The sequence below is a fragment of the Antrostomus carolinensis genome, unplaced genomic scaffold (genome assembly GCF_000700745.2).
Source record: "Antrostomus carolinensis isolate BGI_N321 unplaced genomic scaffold, ASM70074v2 scaffold1218, whole genome shotgun sequence".
NCBI lineage: Eukaryota > Metazoa > Chordata > Aves > Caprimulgiformes > Caprimulgidae > Antrostomus > Antrostomus carolinensis.
In genome coordinates, this window is record NW_010333479.1 from 9,696 (window position 1) to 24,097 (window position 14,402).

General features: G+C 40.6%; 1 protein-coding gene across 1 annotated transcript in view; it reads right to left on the reverse strand.

The window, feature by feature from the left end:
- Window positions 1-9,164: 9,164 nt before the first annotated feature.
- Window positions 9,165-14,402, reverse strand: part of SH3GL2 (SH3 domain containing GRB2 like 2, endophilin A1) — a 17,099-nt gene continuing 11,861 nt past the window's right edge. Inside the window, exons 6-7 of the mRNA XM_010173856.2 lie at window positions 11,865-11,995; window positions 9,165-9,364 (exon numbers count right to left, since the gene is read on the reverse strand). Coding sequence (XP_010172158.1) covers window positions 9,165-9,364; window positions 11,865-11,995 — 331 coding nt within the window. The remainder of the gene's footprint in view (window positions 9,365-11,864; window positions 11,996-14,402) is intronic.

Here is a 14,402-nt window from a genome sequence, read left to right on the forward strand (position 1 = left end):
GATTGTGAAATTCCTGCTTTTGCACAGTCCTTCCCTGCTCCGGTTCCCCGCAGGAGCTATGACAAAAGCGCGCTGCTGGCCTGTGTTAAGTTTAGAAACAAGATTGTCAGTCGCATATTATCAAGAGGGAGCTCTTCACCTCAGACATCAAATAAGAACCTTCTTGCGGAAACTGGAAGTACTTGCTCAGAGGCAGCAGCAGCAAGCGGTGTCCCACACAGGAGGAACATTTTAACACCTGTCTGTGTTTCCAGTTTTGCCTCCCGGTAATCTTTAGAAGTGTGCATATAATGCTACATGCCAGATCAGCAGGCTTAATTCTTCATACTGCAATATTACAGAGAACAGCAGGAAGTGAGATCTTTTATTGCGTTATACGGAATTTTGGAATTCCACAAACTCCCTTTACACATGAAGAAATGACAAATATATAAGATAATGGGTTTATTTATTACATCTGCAGGCTGAGAAGAATAACAGAAAAAGAACCACTAATGGTGGTTGTGCTATTACTTGATAGGCCCTCTGACACGAGTGTATAGAGGAGCACATCTACAGTTAACTTCACAGTCTGGTGAAATTGTGACCTCCAGACATATACCTATGAAATTGCAGTGCATTAATATCTCTAGTTGCCAACATCATCCGAGGATTCAGTGGAAGACACCTTCAGCTTAATTCCATTTTCAGACTCTCAGCTGAAGTTTAGAGTATTAATGCTTAGTAAATATCCTTAAACTGGCAAAAGTGGCCAGTGGCCAAAAATTGTGGCCTTGGGTAAAAGCAGAAATTTCGATTTTGTGGGGGAAATGGACCTGGGAGTGCTGGTGGACAGCAGGATGACCATGAGCCAGCACTGTGTCCTCGTGGCCAAGAAGGCCAATGGCATCCTGAGGTGTATTAGAAGGGGTGTGGTTAGTAGGTCAAGAGAGGTTCTCCTCCCCCTCTGCTCTGCCCTGGTGAGGCCACATCTGGAATATTGTGTCCAGTTCTGGGCCCCACAGTTCAAGAAGGACAGGGAACTGCTTGAGAGAGTCCAGCACGGAGCCACCAAGATGATTAAGGGAGTGGAGCATCTCCCTTATGAGGAAAGGCTGAGGGAGCTGGGTCTCTTTAGCTCGGAGAAGAGGAGACTGAGGGGTGACCTCATTAATGTCTATAAATATGTAAAGGGTGAATGTCAGGAGGTTGGAGCCAGGCTCTTCTCAGTCATATCCAATGATAGGACAAGGGGCAGTGGGTGTGAGCTGGAACACAGGAGGTTCCATGTAAACATAAGGAAACTTTTTCACTGTGAGAGTGACAGAACACAGGAACAGGCTGCCCAGGGAGGTTGTGGAGTCTCCTTCAGAACATTCAGAACCTGCCTGGATGTGTTCCTGTGTGACCTACTGTAGGTGTTCCTGCTCTGGCAGGGGGATTGGACTAGATGATCTTTCGAGGTCCCTTCCAATCCTTCACATTCTGTGATTCTGTGATTTCGCTGGATTAATACCATAGTTGTACAGAGCAAACTGAGCAGATTTTTCCTCAAGTGTACAGTGTAAAGTCTAAGAGCTTTGTGCACATTTATATATATTCTCAACAGCTCTGTGAAACATGGAATTATTATTAGCCTTACTGTACAGCAAATTCACTGCCCAGTTTCTGGCAACAATTCTCTACCAGCGCTGGAAATCAAATCTATGCCGAGTCCCATCCTAGGACCTTGAACAGGTCCAACACACCTATGATGTATCCTTTGTGACTTTGGGAACCCCACGAGACCCTGCTTGACTTCCAGGTCAAAGCAAATAGTAACTTAATGATGCTCCATAGTGAATCCAAGGAGCAGTTTTTGGGAAAAAAAATATTGAGGACATGGTGAACAGCTATATCTGATGCCTCTGGAAGCGTCCCCATTTTAAATAGCTAGCTCAGCTTTACACTCAGCTGAGCATAGCAGCTGCTGCTTTAAAGCACCTGCTTGTAGGACTTGCTGGAGCTGATAAGCTGCCTTAGCATTATTCTTCCCACTACTCCACTCATCACAGAGGAACTGGGTACAACATTGGAAGATCACTGTAGGACTGATGAATCTGATGTATCTGCTGTTTCCTTTGGACATCACCACTGATGTGTGCTAGTGTCTATCATCACACCATCTCTGGTCCTGACAGTTCAAATTTGCATTATGGCAGCTGTGAGCTGCTAACAAACTAGTTCACCCTACTGCAAAAGGACTGTCAGAGGCCACTTTTTTCTCTCGCGCTGAAGAAGTAAAGTACGCTTGCAAGGTTTTCTGTTTATGACGGTTTTTCTCTTCATGACAGTATTTGTTTAGAAGAAGCTCTGATCACATTTCACTTAAAGGTTGAAATCAGCGAACTTCCAGGAACACAGTTCCCATCTCTAGAAGAACAGGATAAATAAAATTCCTTCCTCTTTTTTTACTGAGTACTCTGCTTTTGCCTCATGATTAAGGAAGTATTCATTTCCCATCTTCACCTGAAAAGCCAGCAATGAGAGGATAGTTTTGGCTTTGAAGATTCCTACTAGAAGATTGAACATAATAATAAAATAATCTTCTAAAGTTGCTTTGTTCAGCATGCAACCGCATATATGGGCTGAAGCTTCAGACATACGATACTTTCTGCATTAATACAGGAGCTTCTGGGTTTCTTCCTGTTCTCATGATCTCTGGAAGGTCCAGGCAGATGGGGATATAAAATGTTTGACTGGGACTGGCCAGCTAGAGTTAGTACTACAATTTTTGCTGACAGGTTTTAAAGATTTTAAATCACCCAGCATATCTTGACATAAATTAAGAAAATAGGTCTGCATACTGGACCAAGTTCTGCTTGCAGTATTGGTAGAGGATTATCTAGCTCGTTAGTTGCAAAGGGTGAGTTTTGCCAAGGATTCAGTGCTTTTGGGTAAGAAATGCAGACACTTGAAGAACCTTGCAAACAAAACCTCTAATGACCACTGGGCTAAGTGGCAACTCAATGGGCATTTTGAGAAACCAAACCTTAAACATAGGCACTCAGAATGCATGTTAATTCTTTGAAACCTAGTCAAAGTATTTGTGGAATTCTCCTTATGCAATTAACTCAGTGTAATTATGCAAGCTGTGTATTGTCACTTCCAACATTAGATGCATCAGTACCCCTCAAGCACTTCATATTGTCAACCATTATAGCTATAATTGTTACACTGAGACATAACTAGCCTCCTAATTACACATAACATACAAGCCTTGGAGGCAGACACTACAGCAAGCATTGAAGGCTTGTGTATATCCTAGTATTCTGATGCATAGCATATACCAGCTAACTTTTACAGTGCTTTGACTTCACTATATTTGGTGGAAACTAAGGATTTCTACCTCTCTGCAAAAAAAATGGCTGGGAAATCTGCAGCTCCAGCCTGGATATGTTCAAGACTTAACTGAAAACGGGCCCAAGCAGCATGATCTAATCATACCTCCTCTGAGCAGGAGGTCGGACTAGACTCCACAAGTGGTTCTCCAAATCTACTTTTTCCTTGGTTCTATGAAAATTTGTTCCACCAATTAACATGAAAATAGGTGCCAGACTTAAAGTGTTCAATATTTAAGAATCGACCCATTATTTTTTAGGAGACTATCGTCAGCTCTATATACAGGCAAGTGCTACAGAAAAAAATACAATATATTATGTTGAGAGCCCGGTGGTATAACATTCTCTGTGGTTTAACATCCTAATAGACAAACTGATAAAGTATGTGCTAGATCAGTGGACAGTAAGGTAGACTGAAAACTGACTGAATGACTGGGCCCAGAGGGTTATGTTCAGCAGCACAATGACTAGCTGAAGACCAGCCATGAGTGGTGTATACCAGTGGTCAACAGTGGGTCCAGTCTTTGTTCAACTTCTTCAATAAAGTGGGTCCAGAGGAGGGCCACAAAAATGGTCAGAAATGGCTGGAACACCTCTCCTGTGAGGACAGGCTGAGAGAGTTGGAGTTGTTCAGCCTTGAGAGGAGAAGGCTCTGGGAAGACCTTATTGCAGACTTTTAATATATAAAAGGAGCTTGTAAGAAAGATGGAGAGATATCTTTTTGCCATGGTCTGTAGTGACAGGACAAGGGACAACTGTTTTAAACTGAAAGAGGGTGGATATAGATTGGATATAAGAAATTGTTTTACAATAAGGGTGATGAGACACTGGAATAGGCTTCCCAGACAAATGGTTGTTGCTTTATTATTGTAACTGTTCAAACGCAGGTTGGACAGGGCTTTGAGCACTCTAATACTCAGGTGAAAGGTGTCCCTGCCCATGCTGGGGTGGGGAGGTTTGAACTAGATGATCTTCAAAGGTTCCTTCCAACCCAAACTATTCTATGACATTATGATTCTATGATTAATGGTCTGGAAGCACATTAGGCAGAGTACATCCTCTATAACTTTGCAGATGATACAAAACAGGGAAGAGTGGCTGACAGGGTTATGCTGGCATCCAGAGGGACATGGATGGGCTGGAGAAATGAGCTGACAAGAACTTTGTGAACTTCAACAAAGGGAAATGCCAACTCCTATCCCTGAAGAAACATGTTAGACAGTGTGAAGGTTACATGTCACAATAGAAGTCCATAAGTGGGATAAGAGTTTATGCATTATACTGAATTCGGGTGTAGGCATTAGACATGCATATGGTTTCAGACCAAAGCACGTGGTCTTCATGGGGTGGGACCAGAGAACCTAGAGTACAACCAGTGGGGGCCTATGAGAGGTCTCTCTCGCAGCCTATAGAGCCCGGTGTTGGTGCTCACCACAGCAGGGAGAAATGGGAAGTAACTGTGGGGTGCCAAGCATACCCATAGCCCAGGGATGTGCAGACCCCCAAGAACCAGGGAAAGGGTCCTCATTTGGAGCCATGCCCTCTCCAGGTGAAAAGCAGGTCTTGTCAGAGAGCTGCCCAGCCCCTCCTGAACCCTCCCAGCTCTTAGATGAGCAGAGACACTGGAGCTCAAGCCTCCTTTTCTTTCCCTGCTCTCTGTTTGAGTCCCAGGGCTGCTGGGGCTTTCCAGAGCCAGTGGCTCTAGGAAGACATGGCAGAAGCTGCTGCTTTTTGACCTGCTCCCCTGTGCTTTATCTTCAAGGAGATACTATGAAAGGTATATGGCTTGGAATTTATCTGTTCTTTACAGTGCATAGCAAGAATATGTCACAAAGCTGTTCCCAACTTCTGCAACACTTCAGACAGTAAGGAAAGACAGCAAAGCCTTCTGGAAATTCCAAGTCTGTGTTTGAACTACCATAGTGCTAAGAGTTTAAAAATAATAAAATAATAATTACAGAGCATTCTAGAAATTCTGAGCTTAAGTCTAAGACAACCTACTGGTGCTTTACAGAAAATTAAGATCATGTTCATTTCAATAGAATGCACTCAAGTTTTCCACAGTGTTACCTGGGACAGTGCCCTAATTCATTACTTCATTTGCCCCTCTCAAACTCAGCCTACTCCTATGCCGGGAAGACCCATCTGCACACTGACCTACAGACATCCTGTTCCCTGCTTTCATGAGTCTAGCCAATTTCCTCAGCCTGTAGATATGTCTCAGCATCAGAAGAATTCCTGACTTCCTCTGTGAGGAGCAGCAGTTCTACAGCCAAGTTTGCTAATCAGGAACCTGTGTCACATTTTTTAAATGTTTCTGAAAATATATACCTCAGGAATCAGCATGACAGAAGTTGTAAGTCTGATAGTGAAAAAAAGATGTTGCCTCCATCAACAACATGTCTTACATGCTTCTAGAAGGGAATAGAGTCACAGGGCTCTATAGGCAAAGCTCTGAACTACCTAAGATGTAAAAGCAAACAGCAACCTGCTTTCTTCTACTCCTTGGATCACACTCTTCATCCTAGCACTGAAGCTTTAGATGCAAACTTTTGTCAGCCCTGGCAATCTCTGTCTTGGCCAAGTCAGATTTTGATTGATACTACCTCAGGAATAAAGCCTTCTTCAGGGATTACCTGTATGAGACAGGGAACAGAGCAATACTGAACTGCCAAGAATTGTGTAACATGTCAAGACTGGGCCCATGTCAGTAAGTAATGGCTTGTAACAGATTTTTTTACTAGTCTGTGCATTCCTTCTGGCCCCATTTGTTGAAAGACACAACATTTCCCTACTCCTTAGAAAACAGGCCCCTTCAGGAGGGTGGGACACCACTGCACACAAATTATCCTTTTGCTCCAAGTAATGTAAAATTATCTCTAAGATAAGTACTTTATGCCTGCATGCCCTCCACAAATGTTACAAAATAATCTGATAAAACTGGGGTGTGCCAGGGCCAGAAATGTGTCTCAGATCCAGTCTCTCAGATCCGACCTGTCACTGCTAGGCCTTGATAATTAACAGTTAATTAACTGTAATATAATTCTTAACTGTAGTACATCACCATTAGTGCATCTGTTAAAAGTTTTAAGGCCATCAGGTTTGAAACAGATTACTTCCAATCACTGACAGAAACTTACTTAGTCCTAGGATTTTGGCCAGAACTGTAATAAAAAGCAATGGGAGTTATATATATATAATATTTTTTAATAGTTTGGGTTGGAAGGGACCTTTAAAAGTCATCTAGTCCAACCCCCCTGCAACAATGCAATAAGCAGGGATATCTTCAACTAGATCTGGTTGCTAAGAGCCCCTTCCAACATGACCTTGAACTGAGCCTTGAATGAGGCTCCATCTCTGTCAGACTCTGTCTTGTTCTACTCTGCCAGTCTCTGTCAATGTGCATAGGGACACCTCTTAGACAGGCCTATGGGGTTATGTAACAAGGCGCTGGCAGCGGCGGGGGCTGCAGGGCAGCTTCTGTGAGAGGCTGGATCTGCCCTGTGCCAGGCACAGCTGGTTCCAGCCAGCTACAAAGGACCCTCTGCAGGACATGGCTGAGCCTCTGAGGTAAGATGGTGGTACCTCAGAGAAAACATACTTAAGAAAGGGCACACTTAACCCTGGGCAGATAAAGGACGAGGGGAAAAATAACAGTGAGAAGCAGCAGAGGAAACACCAAGGTCAAAGAAGGATGAGGTGGAGGCAGTCCATGACTCACCAGCAGATATTCACACCACAGCCTGTGCAGGGACCTACTGCTGGAATAGGGGAAAACTATGATAACGAAGGAGCAGCAGAGAGGAGCTGTTATGAACTGACCAAACCTCCCCTTCCATATCTCTCTGCACTGCTGGTGGGAAGGGGTCAGGAATGAAAGAGTGAATTTGAGCTTGGGAAATGGGGCAGGAAAGGTGCTATTTTAAAGTTTGTCTTTTTTGTTTCGCACTACACAAATCTAATTTAACTGGTAATTAATTAATTTTCTCCAAGTCAAGTCTGTTATACTTGTGACAGTGATAGGTAAGAAATCTCCCTGTCTTCATCTCAACCCATGAGCTTTCTTAACTCCCCTCTGAGGAGGAACAGTGAGTGAGCAGCTGAGTGGTGTTTGGCTCTTTGCCAAGGCTAACCCACCACAATATGTGTACAACAAATAATATAAAATGAAATAAAGTTCTGTGTCATATGAAAGAAAAAAAAATTACAAGTCACCATGTCTTTAAGCTTTACTAGGGGTTTTGTGAACACCAGCATTCTTTAACAAGAAACAACCTATATCCACAAGACTGCATTCTGGTCATCATGACATTAATTTAATGAGCTCAGTGTTCAGTTTAACCTGTTTATGAGGGCCATTATACATATGAGTTTCAATTGCTGAACCAATATGATAATGAAAAAAAAGTATTTTTCAGATTTCCAGGAAATACGGAATATGCTTTCTGAAATAAAATTCTTGTTAGCTGAAGCTAGTGCAACAGATTTGAAAGCAACAAAGTAAGAATCCACAACGTTATTCTAGTTATTCTCTCAGCATTTATTTGAAATAGCAATACTTTTCATGACATAGTTTATATATTAAGCAGTAGGGAATTGTCTTCATTTCACATTATCCAGTACTGAAGTGGCACATTCGAAGCAGCACATTAAATCTCTGAAAGAGTCTGTACAATTTAGATAAATAGAACTCTGGATAACTAAACTAACAGAACTTCTGCAACTGTTACCAAAAGAATGCCAAGAAGCTAGGCACAGCACTGTACACACAAAGTGCAGGAAGGAGGAACACAAGAGAACCAACTAAACGTATGGGAAATGTTTTTGCATATACAGCCACATGTCTTAATTGCTCAACACAAAAAGATAAGTTTTAATTAGTCCTCATTGAGGGCAGAATATGCACAAATGATGTTCGAAGAACACGTGGTAGACAGAAACAAATGAAGTGAGGGTCATGTTTAGCTGGTTATCGTATTCCCCAGTGAATGAGTTTACAAAGGATATCTGGTGCTTAAGCAGCATAATTTTGTGCCAAGACTTGACAAGAAACAGTTAACAAATGCCAGTTTTATTCCCCATCTTGCCCTCTTACTGGCATTTTGGTGAGCATGCTTAAAGTTCCTGAAGGGCAAATTCAGGTGGTTTGTGGTCCAAGGTTTTTACTACAGGAATCCCCATTTTATGGTTTACAGTTTACCTCTGGATGGAAATAGGCCTTTTAACAATAACTAAGAATATAAAAATAAGCAGAGAGCAGCAGGACACACAGTATAGTGGTTCACTTTCTGAGAAACCAGAGGGTCTACATTTACACTGTCTCTGTGAGAACAGCAAGCCAGTTTGGTTGGAAGATACAATTCTGGTTAGTCAATGTTAGACCTGTGTGAACTGTATCATTAGGAACAGAAAGATGGAATGGCAAGAACTTTTCCCTCTTTTTGTAGAGAACTAAGACTGAAAAGTATACAGTGGTGATGGGCATTATCTTCCCAATACCACCTTCCCTTTCTGCTACTTCACTATGAGTTACTGGCTTTGTTTGCTGTCATCTGCCCAGGCTCATCTCAGTAATGGCTCTGGTCACCACCAGGCCAGCACGGCAAATGAATTAACTCACACTATGCTGTCTCAGAAGATATCACACATCACCACCACATAGTATGACAACATATAAACCAAAGATTCTCAGTGGGAATTGATGACTCTAACCACTGCAAGGTACTTATAAGGTGTAAGAAGCAGCATTTTGAAAGCAGTGGTACTGACACAACTATCTGGGTCAGAGGTGGTGGATCAGCCACCCTAATTGGGTAATGGAACTAGAATATCAACATAATTGATGGGGAAGAAACCTGACTGGCCGTGAAGCATCCCCTCATACCAGTTTTCATCAATCTGGTTAGTGAGGGTAATGACATCACCCTCTTTAAATCCCAGCTCCCCTTCATTTTCTGGTTCGAAGTCATACAGAGCTCGGCAGCATGGCTGATCCATGTGAACACCTATGGAGAAGAAACACAAAGAAATAATTTGCTGAAAAGTCTCAACAGTTACAGTATCATTTTTACCACTGTACCTACTACAGATTTTGCTGGTTTTGCTATCACTCATATGCTGACGACAGTTCTTTCATAATATCTAAATTGGAAATGCTAAACTTCATTAGAAGACAGCTATGAGCTTTTGGCAGCCTTCAGTTTTCAGATGTGACTGCTAGCAAATGTCTGAGAATTGTACAAGAACCAAGCTACAGTCAAGCCCACACCTAAAAATACAGTTTGGAATCAGTTTGGAATCTAATTTTCATCTGTTTACAAAACACAAAAAATGAGGCAAAAGCCCTAATGTATTTCCAGCTTTATTGGCACAGAGATCCTTTGTCTCTTTACCTCAGATAAGTAGTGTAGGGGGTAGCTTAAGACAACAATGAAGATATAACTGTGTCTTTGTCCTTTATTTGGAAACTTCACTGGTACATCTACGCTGCAAACAAATGTATATGCTCCTAATCCTCCAAATTTTATTATGAAGTTTTATAGAGAACTTTTCTCCCCATTCTCACAAAACACTTGATTGAAGGACCACCAGGATAGATTTAGAAAAAGTTTGAAATGGAAAGCTTTATTAGTTTATGAACATCTGACAATAAACCCTTTAGGATGGCTAATGGATATTGTAAGTCAATAGTTAGATTAGATTTTCATATGTTATACAAAATTAATAAATATCCCTCCCATCCTCAATATTCTCCCACACCAATGAACTCTCTATGGCTTCAAATCTACCAAAAGCAAAATTGTTATTGGTCAAAATATTTAGGATGTAGCAGTGCTAAATTGTAAGGAATCTTAAAGTTCATTCACTTCCAGTGGTCAGAATGAATGGACACATGCCACTCCCATCATAATGGCACTTCTAAGAATACATATTTCACCTTTTCGTGTATACTGGCTTCAGGATGAGTAAGTTACAGATTCAAAATTTTTGCATATTCATTTCAGCCACTCACTATGGCTGGCTGGAAGGCCCATGCTTGACTACTTTAGGACAAAAATACTCCATTTCTATAGATGTCAAATAGAGCAAGTTTTTCAAATACCAGATTTAATTCATTAAATTCTGTACTGAAACCTTCTTTCATTTCTTTACATATTGCTCACAGTGTATTTTGCTTTATTTGTCATGAAGACTATTTTGCTGACATCAACAAGCCTTACAACACATTTGGTATCTTCACTGATACCAGCTGGAATTTAGAAGACTTAGCAAATAAATTCTAATGATCATAGAAGATCAGAGCTTTGAATGAACCAACCCTAACATACATTAAAGAATTTTCAAAAAAGGCGGTGTTTCTCTGAAACTGATCAACACTTCAAAAGAAAGAACCCCTGTTGAATGAAATGCTAACTACTGCCCTCTGAAGAGGAAAACACAAATGCTGAAGAGACAGAAGAACATCAGTCTGCACTACCTTAGCACAGACAAGTGTTCATGACACTACAAAAAAAGAAGTGAAGAAGAAAATTACCAGTGGCATGAGGAGAGCTTTAGCATGCAAGATTCAAGCCACACTCATGCACAAGGAATCTCCATTGTATCCCCCCTCCTCACTAGCATAGGAAGGCTAGATTTGCAAGATTATGCAAGACAAGTTCCAGTCACAGGTGCCAAATGGAGATACTGTTGCTGCCTGTATCTGGGAGAACATCAAACATTCATATCATGATGTGGTGGGAAGGAAGGAAGGAAAACCTAATAAAGATCAAGTGAAAAAAATCCAGTCTTGCAAGGTGGAGTGTGTTAGCAATTGTCACTGAGGTAAACTGGAATAACTGAGGTCAGGATCTGGACAGAGGCCAGCTCTCACTACAACATGGGATAATAGACCATTACTGTGAGAAATAAATAAATAATAAGGCCTTCTTAGTATGTGCTGATATGAAACTAACACTAAGAGAATAATTATGCACAGTCATATAAATGCATAATCTTGCTCATGCGGCTCCCAATTGGACAAAGAAAATACGTTGGATGGCTTCATTTTTCTTTTTAGTGATTTTTATTTTTAGGCTTTTTATGTTGTAATACCTGGTTTTAAAAAGCAGAATAAGGTTATGGAGGTTTTGGAGGGGTTCAGGGTTCTGCATTTTAATGGAAAACTTCCAGTTGTTTTTTCAGTTTTCTAAATGTCTATTTTGTAAGGTTTGTTTTTCAAGTGAATTTAGTATGGCAGCAACTCTTTGAGCTTCTAGGGCTAAGGAATTTTTGACCCAAAGACATATTTAAAGCAGTGGATGATCTATTCCTGTTCTCCTGCCTGGGGATGTGAACACTTTACAAATAAACAACATTTCAAACATTTCTCTCCTATCCTATCCTCATTTTCATTTGCCCTCATTATGGAAGAAGTAATCTCTAGAAGAAAGTATGGAACTTCTGCATTGCAGCAAAACTTCAGACAGGGTTGGCGCTTTTTTTTCACATTGCTACTGCCATTACCTGACGGTTTGGGTGTGGTGGCATGGGATATTCCTCCATTGTGCTGAGTATTGTCACCAGTTGTGAAATCCAGGCTCATACGGGGTTTGGGCTGGTATTCTCTCCTGGGCTGAGATGATGCCTCTTTTATTCTGCCAAAACATGAAGTTAAATGTCAAGTTAGTTTCTTGTTAACAGATGAGATGCACCAAACATCTTTATTTCCATGGCTGAAATTACCATCTACCAATCATTCAGACTAAACAAGTTTTGGCATTTGGAGTAATTTTTTGTTTACATTAGTTTAAATAACCCAAACCATCTGATGTGACTATGCCATGAGATTGTTAGTTGTTCTTTCCCTCTATGAACCTAGCATTGTGTCTGTCTTCCTTTTGTCTAACAATAACAAAGAGCTTCTAATGCAGAAAATCTTGTTATGTGATTAGCAGTGCTTACAGAAGGGCTGTACAAACATCTCTGCCCCCATTTTTAGCAAGATTTTTGTTTCTATCCCTGGCAAGCCTTAACTGTTCAGTTGGTTGATGCCAACTCTTGTCATTTTGTAAGGAGACTGTGTGGGAATGTACTGACTTCAGTTGCAGACAGTTCATTTCTAATTTGGAATACTTGTATCACAAAACCACAAAACTCCAGTATTCCTGATTCTCAGAATAAAAAACAAATATGCATCACTCATTTCAACTTATTCTTCTAATTGAGAAACCTAGAATTTCTAGGAAAGGCTACATTTTCAGATTCCAGGGTAAAATCCAGGGAAGGGATGACAACAGAATCAGAGCAAGCTTTTACAAAACAACTGCCACATATATTTCTAATACTGCTTATGGAAGAATACTTAGGTCAAGACTTCCATACTTAAAGGACAAGTCAGTTTCTCTAACCTTCTCTAGATCTGCCCCAGACTTGCTGTTGATAGCACATTTTGATTTATCTGTTGAAAAGATGTGCTTCTAATTTAACCAGTTCTGGTCCTGATAACAAGGGTTTCCTCACCATACAAAATATTATCAATATTTGTCAGTCCTCAGAAACTGCTTTTCTTCTTCATAAACAAAAACATAAGCATATTAAAAACATAAATTAATGAAGTTATGAAGTTGTCAAACAAGTAAAAAGGTTTTGCTGTGTGCAGTTACTTTTTCAAAACAGTTAAGTTATGAAGAAAGAAATACTTCTAGTATTTCTAGAAAACTTCGAGTTCTATTATACTTAATACTTCCATGAAGAAAACACCATTTTTTATAGTTTATGAACTAGAAGCCTATGGTTCCAGTGATTTTCTAAAAATTACCCAAAAGCTCAGCATGACCCATGTTTCTTAAGAAAAGAAACATCTCCAAGGAAACCACTCCTGCTTCCCAGCTACTCTGTTATGATACTCTGCCTTTAAAACTGTAGCCTCCTTTTGCATCATGAAAAAGAAAGTTTAAAAGGAAAACCCTTTGCTGACCTTCCAGATTTTATTAATTTTATTGCAAGACTCACAATGTTTGCCAAGCTTCTAAAGTTCCAGTTCCTAGAATCATGGTATATTAAGGAAGTTTACACCTTCCATTCATGTGTAGAAGAAAAATGAAAATTATTGCACTTGCAGTTCCTGAAGAAAGTTTGAAGCCTAATATAAAGAGTCCAGAACAAATAGAAGACTCAAATGCATTTTTAAATTTTTCATGGTTTTCTGCAGTGTAATTCATATTTTTAATAATTATTTGGGCAATATTTTAAACAGGACAATCTTAGCAGTTAGAAAACATTGTCCATACTGAACAACAGCACAAACAAGTTCCATTTACATCTTTTAAAAATTATCCGTAAAATGACCAGTATGTGCTCTAGACATCACTGAGAGTGAACAGTAACAAATTTGCTCAGCTTAAAAATAAAGTGTTATTTATATTCTGGTCCATATGGTCAAAAAAAAACCAACCCCCAAAACCAAGAGCCATGCATTCTTTACCACCTGCATATCACCAGCAGGAAAAGACAAGTAGTTCAAATAGTTCAGATCTATGTCCCTGCTTAATCCCTGGCATGAGCACATTGCAGTGCTCTGATTTGTGCCCAGTGGCATGGACAAATGATGATTTAGCCAGCAGACTCTACAATTAGGGATGCACGGTAAGTTTATGCAAAAGATTTACTTTGGCTGATCTATAATTGCAGTCCGATGTGAGGTTCTTGAAAGGCTAAAATTATTCAGAAATGAAATAATCACAGAATCATCACAGAACGTGAGGATGTGAGGGATTGGAAGGGACCTCGAAAGATCATCTAGTCCAATCCCCCTGCTGGAGCAGGAACCTAAATGAGATCACACAGGAAGGTGTCCAGGCGGGTCTTGAAAGTCTCCAGAGAAGGAGACTCCACAATCTCCCTGGGCAGCCTGTTCCAGTGCTCTGTTATCCTCACTGTAAAGAAGTTTCTTCTCAAGTTTAAGCGGAACCTCCTGTGTTCCAGCTCACACCCACTGCCCCTTGTCCTACCACTGGACATGACTGAGAAGAGCCTGGCTCCATCCTCCTGACATTCGCCCTT